Below are 27,798 nucleotides of genomic sequence, written 5' to 3' on the forward strand. Positions count from 1 at the left end.
ACTGGCCACGAACTTAGGGATCTGCCTGCCTCTGCCTCCTGGATGCTGAGTTTAAAGGTATGTACCTCCACAAGTGGCTTGAGTATATTTCTCATTTAAAGGAAACCTGTAAGTAAATGCTTATTTAAAAAAATTAAATTCCATTTAGCATTTTATAATTGTCCATCACTGGCAATCTTAAGAAGTCACTTTGGCCAGGCAGTAGTGGCACAAGCCTTTAATCCCAGCACTCAGGAGGCAGAGGCAAGAGGATCTCTTTGAGTTTGAGACCAGCCTTATCTACAGGTCTACAGAGTGAGTTCTAGGACAGACTCCAAAGCTGTCTGGAAAAATAACTAAAAGAAGAAGTAGTCACTTGGACCATCTTCTGGTACCAATCCCAAATGAGCCTCTCCTAGGAAAGAAAACTTTGTGTCATGATCTGTAAAAAACACAAGATGATCTTTGGAGATGGAGATATAGCTCAGCTGATGGAATGCCTGTACTTTGAATTCAGCAGGTAGAGGCTGGAGGATCAGAATTTCAAGCTAACCTTTGGCTACATAGTGAGTTCAAGGCCAGCCCAGGATATGTGGGATCTTGCTGAGAGTGGGGAGAAAGGAAGGAAGAAAAAGAAAGTGGGAAGATCTATCTATCTATCTCTATATCTATCTATCTATCTATCTATCTATCTATCTATCGATCTATCTATATGGAACCCTTCTAGCTACAATTTTAGCACTTGTGATGTTAAATGAAATCCAAGATTATGTATGCCTTTGCCTAGTTAAAACAACTGGGTGAAGGAGACAAGGATGCTTGGGAAAGCTCTTGGGATCTCACCAGCATGTTGATCACATTTTACCCACCATTTCTCTCTCTCATACCGCTGCTGGGCCAGTGATATGCAAAATTATCACTTGAAATTTACCCCTTCACTTTCAACAGAAGTATGGCTTCTTGGGGTATAGGACCTGCCTCTCACAGGCTTAACAGCATCTTTGAAACAGAAGTAGATACCAGTTAGACTAGTGGGCAAAACTAAATCCAAGGAAACTAATTTGTTTACAAAGACAAGAGAGTTCAGTCTTAATACACCAAGTTACAAACTATTACCTTAGCAAATAGATGCTGTTCTTGATGGCTACTTATTTTAGTTCAGAGAAAGATTAAGATTTTGAAAACTTGCTATTTTAGCAGAAATATATAGAAATATATATTACCTAATAGTTGATGTAAGAATATAAGCTATTACACAGTAAAGAGTGATAAATAATGCATATTGTTATTTCCAGGAGATGCCAAAATTATCATAGCTTTGTCAGGGCACCTTACAATTTTTTTTAAAAGGGCATAGATACAAAGCTGGCATTACTAACCTTAAAAATGTATTTATTTTTCTCTTTTCATAATCTTGACTCAAAAGTAACTTTAAGAATTAAGAATTTTTGGTGATTATGTGAGCCAAGTAATATAAAAGCACTCTTTAAACTGCAAACATCATCCCTTCCTTCTGGAGCTAATATGTCATACCACACTAGTATGTACCAGAACTATGGCAGGATGAAAGACTGTTTACATCCTGACCAACATTCTAAATAGTTAAAAATCAAGCAGAACTGATTTTTTTTTCTTGAGATGGGGTTTTCTTATGTAGCTGAAGCTAGCCTGGAACTTTTAATCTTCATGCCCCAGCTTCCTAAATCCTTGAATCATAGACATATACTGCAATGCCTGGTGTCATTGAGGCATTAATTTGCATTTCCTAAATGATTATACATCTGTTTGTGTACTTCTGGCCTTTCTTTAAAATCTTTATTTATTTACTTATTTATTTATTTTTATAAATGAAGCATATCTATTCAGATCTTTTGCTCATCGAGGAAAAATGGGTTGTGTTGAGTATGGTGCCACATGCCTGTAACTCTAGCATTAGGAGGCTGAGGCAGGAATTAGCAGGAAATGCAGACAGGAGAAGTGAATGTGTGTATATAGACAATCAGTAGCAAGCATCACCAAGAGACTTAACCAAGCAGAACAGAGAAGTAGAAGATGGAGGACATGATCAAAGAAATAGAACACTCAGAATTAATATAGAATAAATAAATACATGAATGAGCAATGTCCATGAACTCTGAGATGTGAACAAGAGGTCACATATGAGACTTTATAGTGGAGCTGAAGAAAACCTAAGGTACAGAAAGCCTGTTCAATGAAATTATAGGTGAAAAAAATTGCAAATTTTTTGAAAGAAATGGACATCTAAACATGAGAAATATTTAAAGCCCAAAATACACCTGTGCAGAGAAGAAATGCTCCCAGTGCATCATGGCACAATGCAAACTATACCAAACAAGAAATCACTATTAAAAGCTGTATGAAAAAAACCCACCAGATCAAAAAGCAAACAAATGAGAACAACATTAGACTTTTCTTTTTTTATTTATTTATTTTTATATAACCAAGTCTATTTAAATGAAAACAAGCATTTATAGACAATATTTGGGCATTTGTGCATCGTTCTTTCCAAGCTACTTCCTGCTGGTAAGGGGCTGTCATGGGGGATTCTAAGAAGATGCAGAAATCCTGGCTGTAGTCTGTAAGGCTGCTTTGTCCAGCTGTTTTGAATGTAGGATCACCTGGTACTCTGTTTCAGGCGGTCTGGCTTGATCAAACCACATTAGTCTGGAAGGAATCCACAGCTTTTCATTTTATGTGGAAATAAAAATAGAAATCCTTTTCCCCAGTAACTTGTCCTTGAACGTAAATTTTGGAGTCAAAGCATTTTTTTATTTAATTTATTATTTTACATGTCGATCCCAGTTCCCTCTCCCTCCCTCTCTCCTTCCCTCCCTTTTACCCTCTCTGCCCTCTCACATGAACCCTAACCACCCTCCCCTCCCATCCCCCCACCCCAATTCCATATGTAGGGAAATGCCATCCAGTTGAGGTCATGTAGATCTGACAGGTCATGTGAAGTAGGGACTAGGGCTTCTCTCCTATCTCTAGGTTAAGGCAGTTATCCCACCATGGGGGATGTGTTAGCAAGGTCCTTTTGTGCACCAGGGATACAACCTGGCTCAACTGTCTGAGGTCCCTTAGACTGCTCACTCCTTCTGGCTGAGACCCATATTCAGGGGAGCCTGAGTCAGTCGCATGCTGGATTCCCAGCTATCAGTCTGGGGCCTGTTAGCTCCTCCTTGTTCAGGACAGCTGTCTCTATGTGTTTCTGCAACCTGGTCTTGTCTGGACTCTAGTTCGACTCAGTGTTTAGGTATGGGTGTTTGCTTCTGTTTCCAACAGGTATTAGATGAGGGCTCCATGGATAAGTTAGTTGTTGATCTCACTATCTGGGAATAGCATTTATGGTAGCCTTTCCATGAATGCTCAAATTGTTAGTTGGCGGCAGTCTTGTAGTTCTCTAGACCTTTCTTTGTGTTCAATTTTATCTTCAAACCAATATTGGCTCCCTCTTTTATGTTCTCTCTCTGTGTCTCTCTCTGTCTCTCTGTGTCTGTGTCTGTGTCTGTCTGTCTCTCTCTCTCTCTCTCTCTCTCTCTCTCTCTCTCTCTCTCTCTCTCCTGTCTTCTATTCCTAACCAGGCTCAATCTTCCTGGTCGCACATGTTTCCTTTCCTCCCCCTCGTTTTCTCCTACTTCTCTTTCCATTCGCTGCCCCACCACTTCCCCTGAGCTCTGGGGGACTTGTCCCTTACCAGTTCTGTGAGGGACTTTATATGATTCTCTTATAATATACCTTGTATCCTAGTTCCTCTGGTGGTGTGAATTATAGGCTGGTGATCCTTTGATCTAGGTCTAAAATCCATATATGAGTGAGTACATACTATGTTCCCTTTTTTGTGACTGGGTTACCTCATTCAGGATGGTTTCTTCAAGTGCCATCCACTTTCCTGTGAATTTCAAGATACCATTATTTTTTTTCTGCAGAGTAGTATTCCATTGTGCCACATCTTCATTATCCATTCTTCAATTGAGGGGCATCTAGGTTGCTTCCAGGTTCTTGCTATTACAAATAGTGCTGCTATGAACATAGTTGAACAAATGTCTTTGTTGCATGGATGTGAATCCTTTGGGTATATGCCTAAGAGGGGGATTGCCGGGTCCTATGGTAAACTAATTCCCATTTTCCTGAGGAACTGCCATACTGATCTCCAAAATGGCTATGAGTATGCATTCCCACCAGCAGTGGAGGAGTTTTCCCCTTTCTCCACATCCTCTCCAGCATAAGACATCATTGGTGTTTCTAATTTTAGCCATTCTAGCAGAAGTAAGATGGTATCTCAAAGTTGTTTTGATTTGAATTTCCCTGATAGCTAAGGATGTGGAGCACTTTCTTAAGTGTCTTTCAGCCTTTTTGATTTCCTCTATTGAGAATTCTTTCTTCAGTACTGTACCCATTTTTTAATAGGGCTATTTGGTGTTTTGTTGACTAGTTTCTTGAGTTCTTTGTATATTTTGGAGATCAGCCCTTTGTCAGATATAGGATTGGTGAAAATCTTTTCCCAGTCTGTGGGCTGCCATTTGGTCTTGTCCACTGTGTCCATTGCCCTACAGAAGCTTCTAAGTTTGAAGAGGTCCCATTTATTAATTGTTGCTCTCAGTGTCTGTGCCCCTGGAGTTATGTTCAGGAAGCAGTCTCCTATACCAGTTTGTTCAAGGGTACTTCCTACTTTCTCTTCTAAGAGGTTCAATGTGGCTGGATTGATGTTGAGGTCTTTGATCCATTTGGACTTGAGTTTTGTGCATGGCGACAGACATGGGTCTATCTGCAGCATTCTACACACCCTCATCTAATTGTGCAAGCACCATTTATTGAAGATGCTGTCCTCGCCCCATTGTATAATTTTAGCTGTTTTGTCGAAAATCAGGTGTTCATAGTTGTGTGGGTTAATATCAGGATTTTTAATTCGATTCCATTGGTCTACCTGTCTATTTTTGTGCCAATGGCAAGCTGTTTTCAGAACTATAGCTCTGTAGTAGAGCTTAAAGTCAGGAATGGTGATGCCTCCTGAAGTTCTTTTATTGTATAGGGTTGTTTTGGCTATCCTAGGTCTTTTGTTTTTCCATATAAAGTTGATTATTATCCTTTCAAGGTCAGTGAAGAATTGTGGTGGGATTTTAATGGGGATTGCATTGAATCTGTAGATTGTTTTTGGCAAGATTGCCATTTTTACTATGTTTATCCTACCTATCCAAGAGCATGGGAGATCTTTCCATTTTCTGGTATCTTCTTTAATTTCTTTCTTTAGAGCCACAAAGTTCTTATTATATAGGTCTTTTGCTTGTTTGGTAAGCATTACACCAAGATACTTTATGTTGCTTGTGGCTATTGTAAAGGGTGATGTTTCTCTGATTTCTTTCTCTGTCTCTGTGTCATCTGAAAAAAGTAGGGCTACTGATTTTTTTGAGTTTATCTTGTATCCTGCTAGTTTGCTGAAGGTGTTTATCAGCTGTAGGAGTTCCCTGGTAGAGTTTATTGGGTCGCTTATGTAAACTATCATATCATGTACAAATAGAGACAGTTTGACTTCTTCCTTTGAATTTGGATCCCCTTGATCTCCTTTTGTTGTCTTATAGCTTTAGCTAGAACTTCCAGTATGATATTGAAGAGATATGGAGAGAGAGGACAGCCTTGTCTTGTTCCTGATTTTAGAGGAATTGGCTTAAGTTTCTCTCCATTCAGTTTGATGTTGGCAGTTGGTTTGCTGTATATTGCTCTTATTATGTTTAGGTATGTTCCTGTTATCCCTGATCTCTCCAAGACCTTTATCATGAAAGGGTGTTGAATTTTGTCGAAGGCTTTTTCATCATCTAGGGAGATAATCATATGGTTTTTCTTTTTCAGTTTGTTTATATGGTGGATCATGTTGATAAATTTTCGTATGTTAAGACATCCCTGCAATCCAGGGATGAAGCCTACTTGGTCATGGTGGATGATTTCTCTGATGTATTCTTGAATTCGGTTTGCCAGTATTTTATTGAGTATTTTTGCATCGATGTTCATCAGGGATATTGGTCTGTAGTTTTCTTTCTTAGTTGTGTCTTTGTGAGGCTTGGGTACCAAGGTTATTGTGGCCTCATAAAAAGAGTTTGGCAATGAACCTTCTGTTTCTATTTTGTGGAACAGTTTGAGGAGTAGTGGTATTAGTTCTTCCTTGAATGTCTGGTAGAATTCTGCACTGAATCCATCTGGCCCTGGACTTTTTTTTGGTTGGAAGGCTTTTGATGACTGCTTCTATTTCATTGTGGGTTATAGGTCTATTTAAGTTGTTTGTCTGTTCTTGATTTAATTTTGGTAAGTGATAATTATCCAGAAATTTGTCCATTTCCATTGAATTTTCAATTTTTGTGGAATACAGATTTTCAAAGTATGACCTGAAAATTGTCTGGAATTCCTCTGTGTCCATTGTTATGTTCCCCTTTTCGTTTCTGATTTTGTTAATTTGCATGTTCTCTCTCTGCTTTTTCATCAATTTGGATAAAGGTTTGTCTATCTTGTTGATTTTCTCAAAAAACCAACTCTTCATTGCATTGATTTTTTTTTTTTTTTGTATTGTTTTCCTGGTTTCTATTTTGTTGATTTCAGCCCTCAAGTTGATTATTTCCTGGCATCTACTCCTACGGGGTGAGTTCACTTCTCTTTGTTCTAAGGTTTTCAGTTGCACTGTTAATTCTCTTATGTGAATATCCTCTGTTTTCTTCATATGGGCATTTAGTGCAATGAACTTCCCTCGTAGCACTGCTTTCAAGGTGTCCCATAATTTCGGGTATGTTGTGTCCTCATTCTCGTTGAATATTAGAAAGTCCTTCATTTCTTTCTTTATTTCTTCTTTGATCCAGGTGTGGTGCAATTGCACATTGTTCAGTTTCCATGAGTTTACACGTTTTCTGCTAGTTGTGTTGTTGTTGAATTCCAATTTTAAAGCATGGTGGTCTGATAAGGTACAGGGGACTATTCCTATTCTCTTGTATCTGTTGAGGTTTGTTATACCACCTAGTATGTGGTCGATTTTAGAGATAGTTCCATGTGGAGCAGAGAAGAAGGTATATCCTTTTGTGTTTGGATGGAATGTTCTATAGATGTCTGTTAACCCCAGTTGAGACATAACTTCTGTTAGTTCTTTTGTTTCTTTGTTGAGTTTCTGATTGGTGGTCCTGTGTAGTGTTAAGAGTGGTGTACTGAAGTCTCCCACTATAAGTGTGTGAGGTTTTATATGAGCTTTGAGTTATAGTAGCGTTTCTTTTACGAATGTGTGTGCCTTTGTATTAGGGGCATAGATGTTCAGAACTGAGACTTTGTGTTGATGGATTTCTCCTGCGATGAATAAGAAATGAACGTCTTCATCTCTTTTGATTAATTTTGGTTTGAAGTCTAACTTGTTGGATATTAGGATAGCCATGCCTGCTTGCTTCTTGGTTCCATTTGATTGGAAAATCTTTTCCCAACCCTTTACCCTGAGGTAATGTCTATCTTTTAAGCCTAGATGTGTTTCTTGTATGCAGCAGAAGGATGGATTCTGTCTTCGTATCCATTCTGTTAGCCTGTGTCTTTTTATAGGTGAGTTAAGACCATTAATGTTGAGCATGAGTAAGGACCATTGATTGTTGATGCTTGTTTGTTTTAGGTTTGTTATTGGCAGTGGTATTGTGAATATATTTTTTCTGCTTTACCCTTGGTTTCTGGTGTAGTTGAATTATCTGTTGCCTACATTTTTGTGGGCAGTTATCTCCCTTGGGTTGGAGTTTTCCTTCCAATACTTTCTGTAGGGCTTGCTTTGTAGATACGTATTGGGAAAATCTGGTTTTGTCATTAAATATCTTGTTTTCTCCATCTATAGTGATTGAGAGTTTTGCTGGATATAGTAGCCGAGGCTGGCATCCGTGTCCTCTTAATACTTGTAGAACATCTATCCAGAACCTTCTCGACTTGAGGGTTTCCATGGAGAAATCAGGTGTAATTTTGATATGTCTACCTTTATATGTTATCTGTCCTTTTTCCTTCACTGCTCTTAATATTCTTTCTTTATTCTGTATTATTATATGTCTAGGGGTCTTTTTTCTTTGGTCCAGCCTATTTGGGGTTTGGTATACTTCTTGTACTTTCATGGGCATGTCTTTCTTCAGATTGGGAAAGTTTTCCTCGATGATTTTGTTGAATATGTTTTCGGCACCTTTGAGCTGGGCTTCCTTACCTTCCTCTATGCCTATTATTCTTAGGTTTGGCCTGTTCACGGTGTCCCACATTTCCTGGATGTTTTGTGTTAAGGATTTGTTGGATTTATGGTTTTCTTTGGTCAATGAATCTATTTCTTCTAGTTTATCTTCTGCGCTTGAGATTCTCTCTTCGATCTCTTGAATTCTGTTGGTTATGCTTGCATCTGTAGTTCCTGATTTTTTGCCCAGTTTTTCTATTTCCAGTATTCCTTTGGTTTGTGTCGCCTTTATTTTCTCTATTTCAGTTTTCAAGTCTTGAACCATTTCCTTCACCTGCTTAATTGTTTTTTCTTGGCTTTCTGTACTTTCTTTACTTTCCTTAAGGAATTTGTTCATTTCTTCCACTTTTTTGTTTGTTTTTTCCTCCATTTCTTTAAGGGATTTTCTCACATCTTCTTTGAGGGCCTCTATTATTTTTATGATGGTAATTTTTAAGTTGTTCCCTTCTGCTTCCTCTGCTTTGTTGTTGCATTCCGTTCTAGTTGGTGTAGATTCCCTAGATTCTGGTGGTGTCATGCTTGTCTTTCTGTTGTTAGGTGTTTTCTTGTATTGCTGTCTTCCCATAGCTTCTTCCAGTAGGTGTTGGTGGGGTCTCCCCCTCTCTCTATGGTACTTCCCTGGTGGGCTTATGTGGGTCAGAGATTCAGTATCTGTAGCTCTGGGTGGTCCAAGCTCTATAGGAGGTCTCTCCACAGACAGGGACCCAGGGATGGGGTCAGGGATGAGGATCCAGTAGAAGATGCCTCTAGCCAATGGCTGGCGGAAGAGGACAGAGGCTGAGCTGATACTTGGAAAGTTTCTGCACCGATAGTCGGATCTCATTGGAAACTGGCACTCTCCAGCTGAGGCCTCTTTCTTTAGCAGAGGCCCTGCTTTAGGGGTCAAGGATCTTGAGGGGGGGACTCAGAGTGGACCCACAGAGATAGGCGGATCTCTGGGAGGGGCCCGGAACTCCAGCAGAGGACTGGAGGTGGGGTCAGAGACCAAGCAGGTAGAAATTACCAGTGGTCCCATGTGGATAGGCAGGTCTCCTTTGTTCAGAGTTGCTCTGATCCGAAGTAGGGTGGACTGTTGGCTCCACCCTGTGTCCCAGTGCTCAACCAGAATGGTGTAGGCAGGATAGGGCACAGGGTGGGGGGGGGGCACACTCACGGTGGGGATGGGTGGGGTTGTATCAGAGCTCCAAGGGTGCTCTCAATGGGGACAGGACACAAAAGCAGCAGGGTCAGGAGCCAACCTAGAGAGTTGGGGCGGGGAGGTTGTAGGGGAGAGGCAGCCCCAATTGGGCCCAGACTCACCTCTGGCCAATGGCTGGCAGAAGAGGACAAAGGCTGTGCTGAAACTTGGGAAGTTTCTGCACGATAGTTGGATCTCACTGGAAACTAAACATTAGACTTTTCAATAGAAACCTTAACATCCAGGAAAGCATGGAATGATGTATGTCAAGACTTGAAAGTACATAAACCAACCAAAATTGCTGTATCCAGCACAATTTAACTTTAAAATACACAGAGATACCAAGGCATTTACAGACAACCACAAACTAAAGCAATTCATGGCCACTGAGCCAGTACTGCAGAAGATAACTGAAAGGGTCTTCAACACAAAGGGAAAAAAAAAAAAAAAAGACAGTGAAACCATATGAAAGAACTATGTCTTACTCAGTAAACCCGTCAAACCCTGACACAAATGGGAGACAGAAGAGAACAAACAATAATCCAGCCAACCAGTCAGGAAAACAAAGAACAAAATGGTAGGACCTGCCTTAATAATAATGTAAATGGCCTTAATTCTACAATAAAAGACACACACTAGCTGACTGGATTAAAGAACATCCAGGGCTGGGGAGATAGTTCTTGATGCACTTGTAACATGAGTTCTAATAGGTCTTAATAATAAAAGGCCGGAGTCAGATAATAGGGGGAAATGCTGAGAGATAGAGAGAGGAAGGAGCAAACCATGGCCACCTTACCTACTCAACTTCCCACTAAAAAGAGACTAAACTCCTTTCTCCTCCTACCTTATCACTTCCTCTCTCGACCCAGCCATATGACTTCCTGTCTGTCTGTACAGACCTCCAGACCTCTATGGTTAGTTAGTGGCTAGCTCTGCCCTCTGATCTTCAGGCAAGCTTTATTTGTTACAGTATAAGCAAGATATCGTCACATGTACCAACATGAGAACTTGAGTTTGGATCTCTAGAACCCATATAAAACTGGACACAGTAATATGAATCCCAGTAAGAAGCCCTATACCAAATGAAGTGGAAGAAGACATCTGAAGTTTTCCTACACACACATATGTACACACACATACTCCTCCCCAAAACATGCATGTGCCTGCATTGACACATATAAAACTAGATATTAACAACAAGAGGAATTACAAAAATTAAAAACATAAATATTCAACAGTATATTTGTGAATGACCAGTGAGTTGTTGAAAAAAATCAGAGAGGATATTTAAAGGTTCCTAGAATCAAATGAAAATGAAAACATACCTTGCCAGAGCCTTAAGAACACAGAAACAGCACTTCTAAGAGGAAAACTTATAGCTGTGTTACATTAAAAATTTTTAAAGGTCTCAAATAAACAATGTAGTGTTGCACCTTGTGGTCCTATAAAAATATGAACAATCCAAACTCAAAAGCAGTAGATATGAAAAGATAATAAAGATCAGGGCAGTAATTACCCAAAGGAATTAATGAAACAAAAATTGGTTCTTCTTGGAAAACAAAACAAAACACATTATTAACAAACCTTTAACATTATCAACCAAAAGAAATAGAGAAGCCCCAATTTAATACAATTAGAGGTAAGATAGGAGACATTTAAACAAGGTGCTAATGAAATCCAGAGCCCTCATCAGGAACAGTTTGAAAATCTATGTTCTAGGAGGCAAGGGCAGGCAGATTTCTATGAATTTGAGACCAGTCTAGTCTACATAGTGAGTTCCATGCCAGTCCAGGCTACACAATGAGAGCCTGTCTTAAAATAAAAAAAAACAGAAACTAAAAAAGTAAAATAAAAGAAAATCTATACATTCAGCTGGGCTTGGTGGCTCATCTTTGTAATCCCAGCAGTTCAGAGATAGAAGCAGGAGGGCTAGAGTTTAAGGCCAGTTTTGGCTACATGGCAAAGTCTGTCTGGTATATATGAGACATTGATCTCTGAAAAACAAATCAAACAAAATCTATATTCTAAAATGGGGAAATCTGCAAGAAATAGATAAATGTTTAGACATATTAAACCAAAATAAAATGAAGAGGATATAGACATTTTAAACTGATCTGTAACAAGCTGATAGGAAAGCCAAAAAAAAGAACATAACAAAAACCTATGGATTGGTTTCTAATGAACATAGATGAAAACATTATCAATAAAATACTTGCAAATCAAATTCAGGAAGACATTAAAATAATCATGACCATTTCATTTCAGAGATGCAAAGATAGCTCAACATATCCAAATCAATAAATTTCATATAGCACATAAAAAACCACATGATAATCTCAATAGATTCAGGAAAGGACTTAGACAAAGCTCATCACTTGATGATGAAGCCTGAAGACACTAAGAATGATATGAACATGCTAACATAACAAAAGTTATATATAGCAAGCCTGCAGCTAGCATTATACTAAAGAAAAAAATCAAGTGTCCTTTTAAAATCAGGAATAATACAAGTGTGTTCACTGTCTCAGCTCTTAATATCATTCTTGAAGTCTTACCTAGATCAGTAAGGCCAGAGAAAGAAGTAAAAGGGATATGAACAGGAAAGGAAGAGATAAAATTATTTCTATTTGCAGATGGCAAGATCCTATACCCCAAAGGACCCTAATGATTCCACCAGCTAATTAGACCTGGCAAATGCTTTCAGCAAAGGAGCAGGATACAAAAATCAAAGTTCAGTGCCTTTACTATATACCAAAATGAACTTTTAAGAATGTTATCAAGGTGGGGGGGGGGGTGATCCCATTCACAACTCACCAAAGAAACAAACTGAGGAATAAATGTAACAATGCATGATTGCCTTGACCAACCAGTAGAGCTACTCCTAAGGGCAAACAAACATGAATGTGAAATGAAGATACCTGCCTTGTCTCATCTTCCCACCCTGCAGAAGGATCATTTGCTTTTTAGTTCAAGGACAGCTCTAAGCATCTTTGTCATACCTGCTTAGAGTAACAATCAGTCACTAACAGAGGAGGGGAGTCTTGAATGAAAGGTAGGATGGGGAGTGAAGCCCAGGAGAGGCTGGGCTGTGTCCTGCATGTTCCAGAGGCACAGGATTTTATAACTGCTCTGTCTTCTCTGATATGTCTCAGCTGCTCAACATTTCTCCAGAGACAGAACCTTGCTTGTTTCCTCAGAAACCCACACAATGGCAGCCTTATTTATGCAGATGATCATGGTAAGGTATGGACAGATTGGGATGCCATGTCTGAGCTCTTTCAGGATGGATGGTGATGCACCACCAAAAAGAACTCATATTTGAATAGTACCCTGATAGGTACCAGTAACCAGGAATGATACATCATTGCAAAACCTTCACTGTTGCCTTACCAGTTTGAACAGTGCTTTAATACAAAGTACAACAGCAAAAAGCATCTTTCAGTCCACAGATTTATGTGAAAGCCTCGTTGATTTTCTAGACATTATTCTGGGCTGGATACTCTTCACAGAGAAGCCATAGAAAAGTCAACTTACATGAATAGTAATTCAAACTCTCAAATAAGACATCACTCCAGGTGTGAAGATCTAAACCAACTTCAGAATCCAGGAATCTTAAAAAAAGAAACATTTTCTAGAATAGAATGTAGAACTGAAACTTAGCTCACTAAAACATGCTTTCTTTCTGAATAAGATATAACAAAAATAAATAAATGTAACAGAGGAAACCAAAGTCTTCCACAATAAAAACTTCATAAAGAATGAAATTGGAAGACAACACCTGAAAATGGGAAGACATTTCATACTCATGGTTTAGCAGAATAAATGAAATAGAATGGCTATATCTACAAATTTAATACAATTCCCATCAAAACTGAAATGATATTCTTCAGAGAACTAGGGAAACAATTCTAAAATTCATATGGAAACACACTCATACACATACTTATATTCCCTCAAAGCTATCCTAATAGAGTGGACACTCTAGTCATAATCTTGAACTTAGAAAAATTGTTTCAGCTTTCTCCAAGTCAACATAATGTTGGTTGAGAGTCTGTCATAAGTAGCTTTTACTATGCTATCATAAAAGCTTTGTTATTAATTTTTAAAGCCTTTTATCATGTTTCTGAATTTTATCTAATATTTTTTATGAATCTATTGCAATAACATGGTTTTTACCTTCCATTATGCTGACATTGTATGTTATGTTTATTGATTTGTAAATCGTCCTTGCATCTGTGTCCTTGGGATAAGATAATTTTGATCTTGGTTAATGACCTCTTTTTTAAAAAAATTATTACACCCATTCATTTACTTACTTGGTATGTGAATGTATATGTTTTGGCAGTTATTCCATAGCATGTGTGTGGATGTGAGAAGACAATTTGCAAGAGTGATTTTCTCTTTTCTATTAAACTTGCCAGGATTGGCAGAAAGTACCTTTATCTGCTAAGGTATAGCACTGGTGGGGGGGTGATTTTTGTGTGTGTGTGATATTGAATATTATTCTGTGGAGACGTTTTACATTTAAGTTCATCAAAGACATTAATCCACAGTTTATTTCTTTTTCCTTCCTGGTAATGTTTGGTTTTTGGTAACAACAATTCTGGGCTCATAGAATAAATGTAGAAGGTTCCCTGTAGTGATAGATCTGCCTCCACACCTGTAGCACTGACCCCTTTGGTCATGGAGAGCATCAGGGTGGCATGGTCTGGAGCTGGAGTGCTGCTTGTTTTCTGTGTAAATTCTTTTTCCCCAAATAAACTCTACTTCATATATACAGAGTCTAGTAAATCCTGGTTGCCATGCACATTAGTTCCCTTACTTTATGATCCTTGGCATAACTGGAGAAGAATCAGCATAATTCTTGAATTCACAAAATTCGAGAGTGAATCCATCTGGTCCTGGTTTTTTTTTTCCCCCCTTGGCAAGAATGAACCTCTCTGCGTGTATGGTATTGATTATAATAGCTTCCATTTTAACTCTTTTGCGGGGGGTTTCAAGACAGGCATAATTTGCCATGGCTTATGCTTCTTAGTGGAACTGGAATTCCTAAAATGTCTTTCTAAGTGTCTACATTACTTCTAAACTCACCATTAGTATGCATTTTTTTAAATCATTGATTAAACATATAAAGCTCTTTAAGGCTATCTCCCAAATCTACCTTTATTTTGATCTGTTCCAATATTCTGAATTTTCTTAGCTATGGATCAACATTTTTACAGCTTCTTCTCAAGTCTAGGCATTTCTAACTACATGTTGGGTCATATGCAATAGGGACTTCATAGGTAAAGTAAGAGACATTGAATCTCTTTTTTCAGTTTAATATTGTTATAAATTTCTTATTATTGCTATTATTATTATTAGATAATCTGTAACAGGGTTTTGTTATGTAGTACAGACCAACTTTAAATTTGCCATGAAGCACAGGGTAGCCTTGCTCATCCTGTGTCAGCCTCCTGAATATTGGTGATACAGACAATGTTACCATACCCAGATTGCTCAAGTGTTTATTTTCTATCTATGATTTGGTCAATAACTTAAAAGAGCAGTGACACATTAGTTCAGAAAAGTGTAGTCTGAGGCAAAACGTTCCAAGTAATATGAGAGAGAGAAAATAAAAAAAAAACTGCAATAGTAATGGAAAAAAATGAATTATGGTCAGGAAGACTAACAGGCTTCCAGAGGAGGCAGTGGATGGGACAGGAACACTCTAGCTGCTAATTCCAGCAAAGATACTTAAGCATTTGTTCTTGGATGCTTTAGCAGTTCATGGGAGTAGAAGTTTGGGAAATGTTAATTTTTTTATTTTAAACTTATTTATTTATTTATTTATTTTACATAGCTATCCCAGTTCCCTCTCCCTCCCCTTATCCCTCCCTCCCTCTTTCCCTCTCTCTCCACCTCACATGCACCCCACCACACTCCCTTCCCATCCCCCACCCCCATTCCACATGTAGGGCAATGCCATCCAGGTGGGGTCATGTAAATCTGTCAAGTCATTTGAAGTAGGGACTAGGACTTCTCTCCTGTCTCTTCTTTAAGGGAGTATCCCATCATGGGGGATGTGCCCGCAAGGTCCTTTTGTGCACCAGGAATACATCCTGGTTCCACTGTCAGAGGTCCCTTAGACTGCTCAGTCCTTCTAGCTAAGACCCATGTTCAGGGGGTCTGAGTCAGTCCCATGCTGGATTCCCAGCTATCAGTCTGGGGATCCTTTAGCTCCTCCTTGTTCAGGTCCCCTATCTCTATGTGTTTCTGCAGTGTGGTCTTGTCTTCCCTCTATGCATCTGGATTCTAGTTTGGCTCAGTGTTTAGTTATGGGTGTTTGTTTCTGTTTCCAACAGGTACTAGATAAGGGAGGGCTCCATGATGGTGGATAAGTTAGGTGTTGATCTCATTATCAGGGAAGGGCCTTTCCACTGTTGCTCAAATTGTTAGTTGGAGTCAGTCTTGTATATCTCTGGACATTTCTTTAGATTCAGTTTTCTCTTCAATCCTATAATGGCTTGAATTCATTTGGAAACATGATTTGTAATCTGGATATGGTTGCAATTGGTAAAGCTCTGTGCTTGTTTCTTCTAACAATAAGAACAAAGCTAATAAAAATAGGTATAGGTTTTGCACCTAGAATGTGTCCTAGAATGTTCTAAGATGATGGACACATTTTCTATCCCTGCTGCCTAGCCACATGCCATGCAAGAGTAATGGGCACTTGAAGTATAGCTGGCTGTGACTATATCTGGAATCTCCATGGCAATATGCCTCTTATGTTGTCTAGAGGGTGTTTCTAGAAAGGTTAACATGAAGAGGGAAGACTCAACTTTTGTATAAGGGTAACCATTCCATGGGATGTGGTCCTGGAGTGAACCAAAAGGAATGAGCAGGCTAAGCATCAGTATTTATCTCTGCATCCTAATTTGGATGCAGTAAAACCAGCTGCTACATGCTCCTGTCTCTGTGAATCAGAACAGACCTTCCTCCCATAAGTTGCTTCTTACCAGATAGGAGAAAAGGAATTAATACAAACATAGCAGGGCATTGAATTTAGCTAACTTTAGGTTACATGGACATGTTTGAATGGTAGTTGTTATAAGGAACAACACAAACTTAAAGCTGAGAGACAAGGAGTTTCTTAGCAATATTAAGGTTTTTCTAGCCAGCATGAAATCAAGGCCAGCCTGGTCTACAGAACTAGTTCTAGAAAAACCAAGGCTACACAGAGAAACCCTGTCTTGGGGGAAAAAATCACTAAGGAGCAAAGATTTCAATATGTTAGACCAAAAAAGGTTTGGGCCAAGTTCAGGGAAAAGCATGGCAGCTCCAGTTTCTTTACTCACAAGTTGATGTAATAATGCACCTGTTCATCATCCCATTTACATCCATTAGCTACTATGTGATAAATGGTAATCTGGATACAGAGGAGAATAGTTATGACACAATTTCTTTTCTCAGAGAAGTCACAGTCTGGTAGAAGGGACAAGCAACAATACAGCATAGTGCCAACAACAGAATTAAGCAAGTGATGATTATGCTCAGAGGTATAGAAATGGCTTTAAGGAGTAAACCATCTGTGCCAATTCTGAGGAATCTTTACCTACTAGGTTGAAGTTAGAAGCTTTCCAGGCTGATGTGGCGATATGTATGTATCACATATGTAATCACAACACTCAGAAGATCATGAATTAGAGGCTAGTAAAGACTATATAGTAAGACCCTGTCTTATAAGAAAAGGTAAGCTGGTCATGGTGGCACTTGCCTATAACCCCCACACTTGGGAGGCAGAGGCAGGTGGGGGTCTAGTATATATAGTAAATATGATGAGTGCATTCTACAATATCAGAGAGAAAAGTTGAAATAAACCTGAAGGTTGGGGTATAGTCCTAAGTCATTGAGACTATACTGATGCCATTTGGATGGGAAGTCTGGGAAAGTATCAGCAGGATGTAGATGGCCAGAGGGTCCAGGAAAGAAAGGAAGGAGATCAGTTGTTAGCCCTCTCAATGATCAGGGAAGAAAAATCATAAGGAACTGAGTTGGGGTGGATTACGTAAAACCCTGAGAAATCAGTGTGGATAACTCCTCAATTCTGGTTTCCCAAGACCGGAGAGGCAAGACAGAAATAGACTTGAGGAAGGAAGGTGACGAGTTCATTCTGGAATATATTTGTAGTTACTGCAGGACACCTGTGATGTTCTGCCACTGCTTTAGAGTCTTCCTGGACTGCTAGGGTTTTTTGGGGGGGGTGTTTGTTTTTTTTTTTGTTTGTTTGTTTGTTTGTTTTTTCTTTTTTTTAATAGCTAAACCAAACTAACTTAACTTTTTAAATTGACAGATACTATTGTGTGATTTTATTGTATATAAATTTATTGTATATAATGGTGGTTACCCTGCTTCTATGACATAAGTGATTTGGATTCCATTTGAGTGAGATCATGCAGTATCTGTCTTCCAGTCTTCCTTACCTTCTGCATGCTTCCTCCAGCATGAGCAGCGTGTGGGTCCTTAAACTTGCCAGGTCATGTTGAACATCTTTGGCCTCAAACTGCAATGCCTTTACTTTATCTTGCCACTCTTCTTTCCAGATTCATTCAGATGCAATGTCTGTGAAAAAGCCATCCTGACACTTTAACCCACCACCAGGCAGACTCAGACTTGACTATAGAGAGATTTGCAGGGGTGGCACCTCCTGTGATTTCCAAGCACACAGCAGGTAGCATCCCTGTAACAATTGTGGCTGGCCTAGACAGGAAAGAGGACATCAGCAAGTGTTTATCAAATGAACAGATCAAATGATGACATCTGGCAGAGGGTTGGAAATTTAAAAACAATACTAAAGTAAAAAGCACCAAAGACAAAATATGAACACACTCTGTACCTGCAATTGATTCTCCTGCCTCAGCTCTGATGTTCATTTATCTGGGCCTGTAGCTGCTGGCTCCGTTACATGTTTGGAATTGACTGGAATGGGAGGATGGCTGGTAAATATTTGGGGACTGAAATAGTACCACCTAGTCACCAGTGGCCAAAGTTAAGGGGAACCTGGCCAGCAAACCTGGTTCCTTTCATCTTTCTAAACTTCTGAGTGCTATTTTCTACCACCACCTGGTGGCCATATCTATAGCACGTTCCAGCGAGGGAGCTAAGCGAAAGCAAATGATGCACCAGTGACCCCCAGTTCAAATGCCACCCTTGAGAATGCACAGGTCTGAGTGTGCATTGCACCTTATTCTGATAATAGCTCCCAGAGTTTGTTACTAGGCCTCTAAAGCTACCTCTGGTCTACAAAAGACTGAGATTTACTGATGAAAGAATTGATCCCCTTTTCTGTCCTGTTTTGAATATAATTCTCAAGTGGAATTCATTTTACCTACATATCTTTAGATTTCTAGAAAGAACCAGATTTCCCTCAACAAACCATGATTCCTGATTGAAGATAAGCCTACAGCTTAAATTTAAATTAATTCTTTAAAATACAAGCATCAGTGCCCATGATCTGACTTCACTTTAAAGAGAATAAACTAAAACTCAGAGAGTAAATGACTTGCTGTTTTCTCCCACAACTTAACACTGTCTCGTAGCTTTTGTGCTTTTGTGTAGTTCAAACAGTGAGCAGATCAACAGCATGACTGGTTTAGTTATATCTCTGGGGTCCAGGAATGAACCCTTTTCCTTGCTAAGGACAGCCAGGAGTCAGGAAGGTCACAAAGGTTAACATTGCTAGAACATACACATGCTAGGAACACTAGAGCTGACCTCCTAAAAAAAATCTTCATTGTATAGTTTTAATCACTGTTTTGGAGATGCCAAAAGTAGAAATCTGAAGATCACATGTTAATATGTGGTAGGAACTAGATACACCTCAGGTCTGGCTCCTCAGGGTCCCCACACCAGCTAGCTGCATAATACTTTGAATGCCATCTGTCTTCTTCTCACTGCACCCTTTCTCCTCTCTTTTAGGAGTGCCAGCTTCTCTCAGGGCACCCGGCAGAAGAGTGATACAGCTGTGCAAAAACTTGCCCAGGGCAATGGACACTGTATCAACGGAGTCAGCGGTCAAGTCCATGGCTTCTATAGCCTTCCCAAGCCAAGCCGACACAATACAGAATTCAAAGACAGTACTTATGACCTCCCCCGTAGCCTGGCTTCACACAGCCACACCAAGGGCAGCCTCACAGGGTCTGAGACAGATAATGAGGATGTGTACACCTTCAAGACACCTAGCAACACCCTGTGTCGGGAATTTGGAGACCTCCTAGTGGACAATATGGATGTTCCAACCACCCCTCTCTCGACCTACCAGATCCCTAGAACATTCACATTGGACAAGAACCACAATGCCATGACAGTGGCTACTCCTGCAGATTCAGCCATAGCTCCTCCACCCCGGCCCCCCAAGCCAAGTCAGGCAGAAACCCCTCGGTGGGGCAGCCCTCAGCAAAGACCTCCAGTCAGCGAAAATAGCAGATCTGTAGCTGCTACCATCCCGAGGCGCAATACTCTCCCCGCAATGGACAACAGCAGACTCCACCGAGGTCAGTGTAATCCCTAACTGAGGCCAGAGGGCCAGGGTCATGGCCCAGGCATTCTCAGTGTGTTGCTAGCCCTGGGTCACACCTAGGCCAAGGTAAACCTAAGGACTACTCAGTTCAGTGATACAAGTTAAAGCATCTTCTATGCAGTCCCCAGCTGTCAGTGTGGCACCCACTGTGGCAGAATATAGCAGACTCTGCTTTGGAGGTGTTGATATTTTGGTTTTGGAAGTTCCAATTTAAAACTATTTATTTAAAACTGAAGCCAAAGATGTAAAAACAACTTTAGAAGATTGACAAATATTTTGAGCCAAACCTCTGTGGACTCAAAGCAATTAATACAAAATTACCATCAGGATACTTTCATGTCATGGTAAAATCTCTGGTTGTAGTCTGAACTTTGACTTGAAGTCTCTAAGCTCTAGCCTCACTTTGTCACAGGTGAATTCTGACTCTGCATATACCTTCTGTTCAGTGAGCTGTCTTTAGAGCTTGCACAGCCTTTCATCTCCCACTGTAACTGCAGCACAGATGTGCCTCTGGCCTCAGAGGCCAGTCCTCCAGTTTAGTCAGGCTATCTGAGCAGTCACCCTGGGCCTTGGAAGTGTATAACACATACACAACATGTCCCTGCCTTTCAGAGCTCACTTCTTGCTAGGAAAAGAAAACCACCATTCATAATTAGTTTAAGTGTCATTATTAAAGTATTCCCAGAGTGAGAGAGGGCCTAGTGGGAGGTATTAGAAAAACCCAGGGCTGAAGTTGGGAAGCCCTCTGCAGATAGCCATACTGGAACAGATCTGATACTTAAGCAGAGCTTGCAATCAAGAGACACAGAAGTGCCTTTGGGAAAATCAGGAGATTGGCCACACTAGACAAAGACAGGGAGAGTCAACATGGGGAACAGTATGAGTATATAAACCACCTTCCTTCCTTCATCACAGCTTCTTCCTGTGAGACCTATGAGTACCCAACACGAAGTGGAGAGAGCGCCAGCTGGTCATCTGAATCTGTGAGTGAGAGTTATTCCTTTCCTGGGGTGTGGGATTTGATCAGGGCCTCTTGGGTCAATCATGGTAGAGAAGCAGCTACACCCATGTAACTAAAAGCACAGCACCTGAAGAATGATAGCATTTCCCTCAGGATCTGCCTACTTGTCCCAGTCTAACATCCTAGGGAGGTGTTTTTGGCAAGTGAAAATGGAACCCTCATCTGGTCCTGAGACAGACTAATGTAGCAGACATACTCCAAAATAGAGGGTCTTCTAAGGCAACAGCCCTGCTCTTGAGGTGTCATACCAAGTAGGAAATCAGCAGAAGTGATGAGAGCTTATAGAGAATCCCAGGCTGCCTCTGGAGTGGGTTGACCACGTTTGTCCAGGTCAAAAGCAAGCTGATCAGGGTTTGGTCATAAGCCCATTGGAAAGACAGTGGAGGAGAATCAGTGTGGGCAGGTGTGCTGTGTTGTATGATATGGTGAGAGTTGGAGAATGACTGGAGTTAGGGATGAAATGCTGTTCATACATGTCTGAATGCTGGACAGGGAAAGTGTAGCTGGCAAACCTCACCTTCCAGAGCACTGGTCAGGGTCTAGAGTGACTTACCAGTGGTGACTCCTGGGCTGTTTCTGGGCTAAACTACCTTCTGCCTTAGCAGGCATCTGGACCCTGAATACTCCTAGCCACAAGCCATAGGCTCGAGTATCCACAGAGTTTTGTCCTTGAGTCTTATCACAAATTATAGATGGCTCCCAAGAGGTCATAAAAACAAGGAACTTGCAGAGTTCATTTCTCCTCAGTTCCCACTACAATTCCTTATTTGGTCTTCCCAAGGTCTCCCTTGTAGCTGCAACATGTAGCTAACCAACCAACTGGGACAGCTCAGCTTGTACAGTCTCACCTTATTTCTTTTCACTAGTTACAAGTAGGTCTTTTGCCTTTTTTAGCCAGGGAAGACTGTCGTGGGCCGATCAGACAGTGCCAGCTCTGATGACAACTATGTGCCCATGAACCCAGGTTCTTCTACCCTGCTGGCTATGGAACGAGCAGGGGACAATTCCCAAAGTGTCTACATCCCCATGAGCCCAGGGCCCCATCACTTTGACCCATTAGTCTACCCAGCCACAGCCCTTCCTATTCATAGAGGCCCCAGCCGAGGAAGTGAGATCCAGCCACCCCCAGTCAATCGCAACCTCAAGCCTGACCGAAAAGGTGAGTCTACTTTTTCCCCCTTTCTGTCTCTGGGAAGCATTTGCTTAGAGATTCTGTGTATACTGGACTTAGGGGTATGTGGCTATGCAAATGATGCAAATGCAGACTTTGGATTTGTTTAAAAGGAAAGCATCTAGGATATGTGTCATGTAGTCTACTAGGTGGGCAGTAGTAGTAAATCTGTGACCTGCATCAAGAGCAGGAAATGTCCAAACTATTTCTGCTGGCCTTAACTGAGCAGCAAGGATTCAAAGGGAAGAAGAGTAGGGAAGCTGGGCAGAGATGTAGCTGGGTTTGGCCAACTAGGACTTTCAACTTGTGAAGTTGAGGCTTGTATGATCCAGTGCCATTTACTTTTCTTCACTGTGATATTCATGACACTATCTAAAATCAACAGCAATAAGTCACAGCAACCATCTCTCTCTTCTGAATACAGTCTGATATTATAAGAATCTCTTTTGTTAGACCCATGAGTCCCGTTTTTTTTGATTCGGGGTCAGATTATAATAGATACAGTGGAAAGGATGCTGCTCACAAATGTGAAGACATGGACTTGAGTATCTGGAGTGTGATATCCATGGGAGTCCTGAAACCAGATTACCTGTATAAAACTGATGGCCTTTGTAAATGTTCTTGTGTCTTCTATATAGCATGTGTCTATGTTGTGTAGTCACTGATTCCTGAACTCTGTTCCTACCGTAGCAAAGCCAACACCCCTTGACCTGAGAAACAATGCTGTCATCGATGAGCTCCCTTTCAAGTCACCTGTCACCAAGTCTTGGTCCAGAGTCAAGTGAGTGTCTGTAGAAGCAGGGTCTTGGTGTTAGAATTGAGTGATAGCTGACCTGGGGGTCAGAACACCAGGATTTTTTTTTTACATTCCAATCCCAGTTCCCCTTCCCTCCTCTCCTCCAGAAAGCAAATTTTCTTTTTTTTTGGGGGGGGGGTGTTCAAGACAAGATTTCTCTATGTAGCCTTGACTGTCCTGGAACTCACTGTGTTGACCAGGCTGGCCTCAAGCTCACAGAGATCTGCCTGCCTCTGCCTCCCAAATCCTGGGATTAAAGGCGTGCAATCACCACCTGACACTAGGATTTTGGTGGTTTTCAGTCTTTGTTACAAAACATGTGGTCTAAACAATTCAATAAGAGGATAGATTTGTTTTGGTTCATGGTTCAGCCTGTGGTCATTTGACTCATTTTAGGCCTGTGTCAAGGCAGAAACATCATAGTAGGGAGGAGGGCATGGCAGCCAGAAAGCAGATAACATGCCTGTCCCAGCTGCTCCTTTTGTCCCATGCAGCCCCAGCCTACATACATTTACAATGGACCTTCCCAGATGTCAACTATCCTTTGTTTTATTAATCAGTCTCAACTCCTGGGAATTGTTTTCCTCATCTGTGAATGAGAAATGACTTAAAACTTCCCTATATTACATCTCAGTCGGAAGTGTGAAGCTCGGACAGTCCAGGTCTGGGGTATAAGAGCTGTAGTTCCCCGGGGTTCACTCTGTTCTCTGTCCAACAGCCACACCTTTAACTCCAGCTCTTCCCAGTACTGCCGTCCCATCTCCACACAAAGCATCACCAGCACAGACTCTGGAGACAGCGAGGAGAACTATGTCCCTATGGTGAGTCCTCACTCCCTGACCCACCTCCCAGTTCTTCCCTGCTCAGGTCATGACCTCCTGCTGCAGACCCTTCCTGGACAGATGAATGTCAAACACAGGAATTGTTATCCACCATTAGAAAGACACAGCTTTGTCCCTAAGGAAGTCTGTCTCTTAAAGACCTTTGGTGGCCTGCCTCTCTCACCACTGTAATCCAGGTGGTATGGTTGGTGCCCCTGGAGAGACATGCAGGTATATAACTCCCTGTGGTGGTGGCAGTAGTAGAAATACATGCCCACAGCATGGTAAGGTTCCTCTCTGAGGTCACTGAAAAGGGCACAGCTGCAAGGCTGCTGAGATTCAGAGAACAGATCAGTCATTAAAATGGGGCTATCACTTCTTACTACAATCAGACCTTGGCACCTTTAAGACGAACTGCTCTTATAGCTGAAGACAGGGTCCTAGAACCTTTCACATGGAGAATGGGTAAAGAAATGAAGGCCTGTCACCAAGAAACAAGGTGACTTGTTCAGGCCCCTGTGGAGAAGAGCATAGGGAGCCAGGTGCTTGTGGCCAGATGTGATAGGAAACTCTGGAGTGTGGGAGAAAGTGCTTCTCAGGGACCTGCAAACTGAGGCTTAGCCTTCCAGGAGAGAGAGTACCCTGAGCAGAGCTCTCTAAAAGGAGGCATACAGGTACATGGGTGGTCAGAAAACACCCCTGGGGACTGGAGAGATAGCTCAGTGATTAAAAGCACTGCTCTTCCAGATGACCTGGGTTCATTCCCAGCACCCACATGGCAGCTCATAACTGTAACTCCAATTTCAGGGGATCTGATACTCTCACAGAGACATACATGCAGGCAAAACATCAATGCACAAAAATGTAAAAATAAATAAATCATCTTTTAAAGAAAAAAATCACTGGCTCCTATCACACACCAGCTGTGCAAGTATAGGACTGGCTGTCCTTCTTAAACCTAGATGTTTTAGCCTTTAGTGAACAGTAGTGATAGCCACTTCCCAGGACTGCAATGAAGACTTATATGGTACATGAAAAGTCATAGTAGAGGAGCTCTTGCTCAGATAGGTTTTCAAGGTGACAGTTGGCTATTAAACTTACCCAGTTTTACTCTTTGTCATAGCAAAACCCAGTGTCTGCATCCCCTGTCCCCAGTGGTACCAACAGCCCAGCTCCGAAGAAGAGTACTGGCAGTGTGGATTACCTAGCCCTGGACTTCCAGCCAGGCTCCCCGAGCCCTCACCGCAAGGTACCTGGAGACTGGGGGGGGGTGAGGAGACCCATTCCAGAGACATCTTATATGACTCATTCCACTTTAACTGGGGTTGCAGGGCACCAGCCCCCTCAGTCTACCCATCTCCTTGCAATGGGATACACCCACAGGGATTGCTCAGGATTACAGAGGGCTTCAGTGAACAATCCTAGACATGGAGATCCTGCCTCCATACCCTTAAAAAAATGTCTGGATGGGGCCGTGAGCTCTGATGGAGAAGACACAGTATCCCTTGGAAGGAACTTCAGAGTCTGGGAAAGCCTCACCAAGAACTAACGTCAGCCCAGGCAGCAAGGAGAAAGTCTACCTCAACACAGTTCCCCTCAGCATGTTTTGAGGTCTCTAAGGCCTGGTGCTTATTGTCATACATCACATCCATTTTCCTGGAAGTGTGGCCAAAGGAAGATGGATGGAGGCGAGTAAGGCCTGAACCAGTAGCAGGGCCCAGGCGTAGGGCTTATCCTAAGAGCTGGGAAGCAGATGCCAGCAGGCTGTGTCCTCCAACATAGGATTTTCATTTTGAAGTCTTCATTCAGCACAGACAAGACCTTGAGGCCATTAAAAGTAACAGCCTTTTAAGTAACTCATAGTCATCCCTTTTGTCCCCTCAGCCATCCACATCATCTGTTACGTCGGATGAGAAGGTAGACTATGTCCAAGTGGATAAAGAGAAGACCCAGGCCCTGCAGAACACCATGCAGGAGTGGACAGATGTGCGGCAGTCCTCAGAACCTTCCAAGGGTGCCAAGCTGTGACAAAGGGGGCCATGGAGCTAAGGGCCATGCGGCAGCTGCTTAGAGCTGGCCCTTCTTTGTCATCTCCTTCTCCATCCCTTCCCACATCTCCTCTCTTCTGTGCCACTTTCAGCCTTTAAAGCACTCAACATCAGGACCCCTGACCCCGCTTGGAGGCAAGGGCCTGATGGAGATTCTTCTTCTGCCACTTGGGGTCCACCTGTGACTTCTGTCAATACTAGCTGTGCCTCCACCACCCTTGTTAGGAGCTGTTGCCAAAAAAAAGAGAAAAAGAAAAAAAAAAGCCTCCTGCTTTGGACCCATTTGTCTGCTGCTTAGACTCTTAGAGGGAGGGCTGAGGCTCTGAGGCAGGCTCATGCCTCTTGTCTGCTCACCGATCTCTACCCTCTACCTCAGGGCTGCTTCTCCATCCCTAGAGGATGATAACCCAGGGAGCCGAGGATCAGCAGACTAAAGTAGACATGGGCTTTCACATCTCTGCTGTTTTTGGCAAAGGAAAGGCAAGGTGCCCCAAGAAGAAATGGTTGGTAACGAAGGTCAGAAGTCGCTTTGAGTGACAAAGAAATTAGGTCCCTAGACACAAAAGGGTAGCCAATCACCTTCAGGGTGGTACCCAATTATCAGGCCATGGTGCACACTGGTGTAGACTGGGAGAGACAAAGGATGAAGGACATCAAGAAGGAAAGGTGATAATGGCAAGCAACCAGGAACAAAGAACAGGGCTTGGGGTAGCAATCCCTGGAGCTAGAGGACTCTGCCACTCTTGGACAGGCAGTGCTCTTTCCTGGCCCAGATGGACAGTGAAGGCAGAGTGGGAGAGAGCAGAAGTAATGCAGGAGCTGGGATGCAGGGGGACCCTGGGACAGGAGTGTCCTAGGCACCAGGGACACTGCGGCAGCGATGGAACAGAAAGCACGTTACTAGGAGGTGGGGGGGTGCAGAGATGACTGGGGCTGGAAGGCTGGCCATGCAGCAGGTATCCAAAGGGCCTGACAGAGAGCCCAAGGTCACAAGAAGGAGTGCAGCAGGAAGGAGAATGGGAAGGAGCCATACTTGATAAAATCTAGGGAATACATGAAGGTCTGGGTAATGGCTTGTGCCAGACAGAGGCACCTCTGACTAAGTGCCAGGCCAGGTCTTTTTCTCAGCTCTTTTCTATGCTGTCCTCAGCTGCAGGGACAGTAGAGACTATCCCTCTCCTCCTATGGGATCAGAGGGATGAGAAGCAGACCTCACTTAAGGCTCCTAAGATAGGGCAGGGAGAACTGAATTTGTTTGTGTGGAAGGTTGTTGACCGAATCTTCAAGCATTTCAGAGAAAACAGGGCAAACCAGCATTTTGTTTTGTCTTGAAGAACAGACCATTGTCCTCTAAATCTAGGACCTTTCAGCACTAGAGAGGCACACCTCTCCTGTCTCCTCTAGAGAGCCCTAACAAGGAGTTCCTTAGTAATAACCCCTTTTCTCACACGAGGATGGATCATTTGGTAATGGTTGCCAAGCCCTGTGCCACAGATGAATCCTGATTGTGGGTCACAATCAGTGATAAAAGTAAAAGATGGACTACTTACAAGTACGGGGGGAGGGGGGATGCTAAGGGAGACTGGGCCACAGGGAGGGGAGGCCTTAGGGAAAGAGCATAGTGAGTTGTGCAGAAAAGGTAGGCAGGGTTGGGTCCCTGGAGGAGACCAGATGAGGGAAACCTCAGCTTTGAGACCAGAAGGTATTTGAAGGTAGGAAGGCAGCCTCAGAAATGTGTGTTATCACCTTGAGTGAAATGAGGTTGTGGTTGATGGCACTGAACAAGGTTACAGGGTGCTTGGCTGGCTTTGTCCATGCTCCCAGCACCCTTTAAGACTCTTCAGTGGGGCTCCCGTGTGGCTAAGCTTTTGACTGGAGCTGAAGCTCATAGCAGGTCCAGGTATCATTGACCCCAGCAGCCACCCAAGTGCTGAGTTGAGTGTGCCAAGTGGGTGGAACTGGCTGCTACTTATTGAGACTGACTGAGGTGTTCA

General features: G+C 42.0%; 1 protein-coding gene across 1 annotated transcript in view; it reads left to right on the top strand.

Moving 5' to 3' along the window:
- Positions 1–27,326, top strand: part of Gab2 (GRB2 associated binding protein 2) — a 163,715-nt gene extending 136,389 nt beyond the window's left edge. The window contains exons 4-10 of the mRNA XM_051192265.1: positions 19,347–19,921; positions 20,863–20,930; positions 21,863–22,127; positions 22,830–22,920; positions 23,654–23,756; positions 24,880–25,005; positions 25,641–27,326. Of these exons, the coding sequence (XP_051048222.1) occupies positions 19,347–19,921; positions 20,863–20,930; positions 21,863–22,127; positions 22,830–22,920; positions 23,654–23,756; positions 24,880–25,005; positions 25,641–25,784 (1,372 nt within the window). The 3' untranslated portion in view covers positions 25,785–27,326. The remainder of the gene's footprint in view (positions 1–19,346; positions 19,922–20,862; positions 20,931–21,862; positions 22,128–22,829; positions 22,921–23,653; positions 23,757–24,879; positions 25,006–25,640) is intronic.
- Positions 27,327–27,798: the final 472 nt, after the last annotated feature.

Source organism: Phodopus roborovskii, unplaced genomic scaffold, assembly GCF_943737965.1.
Source record: "Phodopus roborovskii unplaced genomic scaffold, PHOROB, whole genome shotgun sequence".
Lineage (NCBI taxonomy): Eukaryota > Metazoa > Chordata > Mammalia > Rodentia > Cricetidae > Phodopus > Phodopus roborovskii.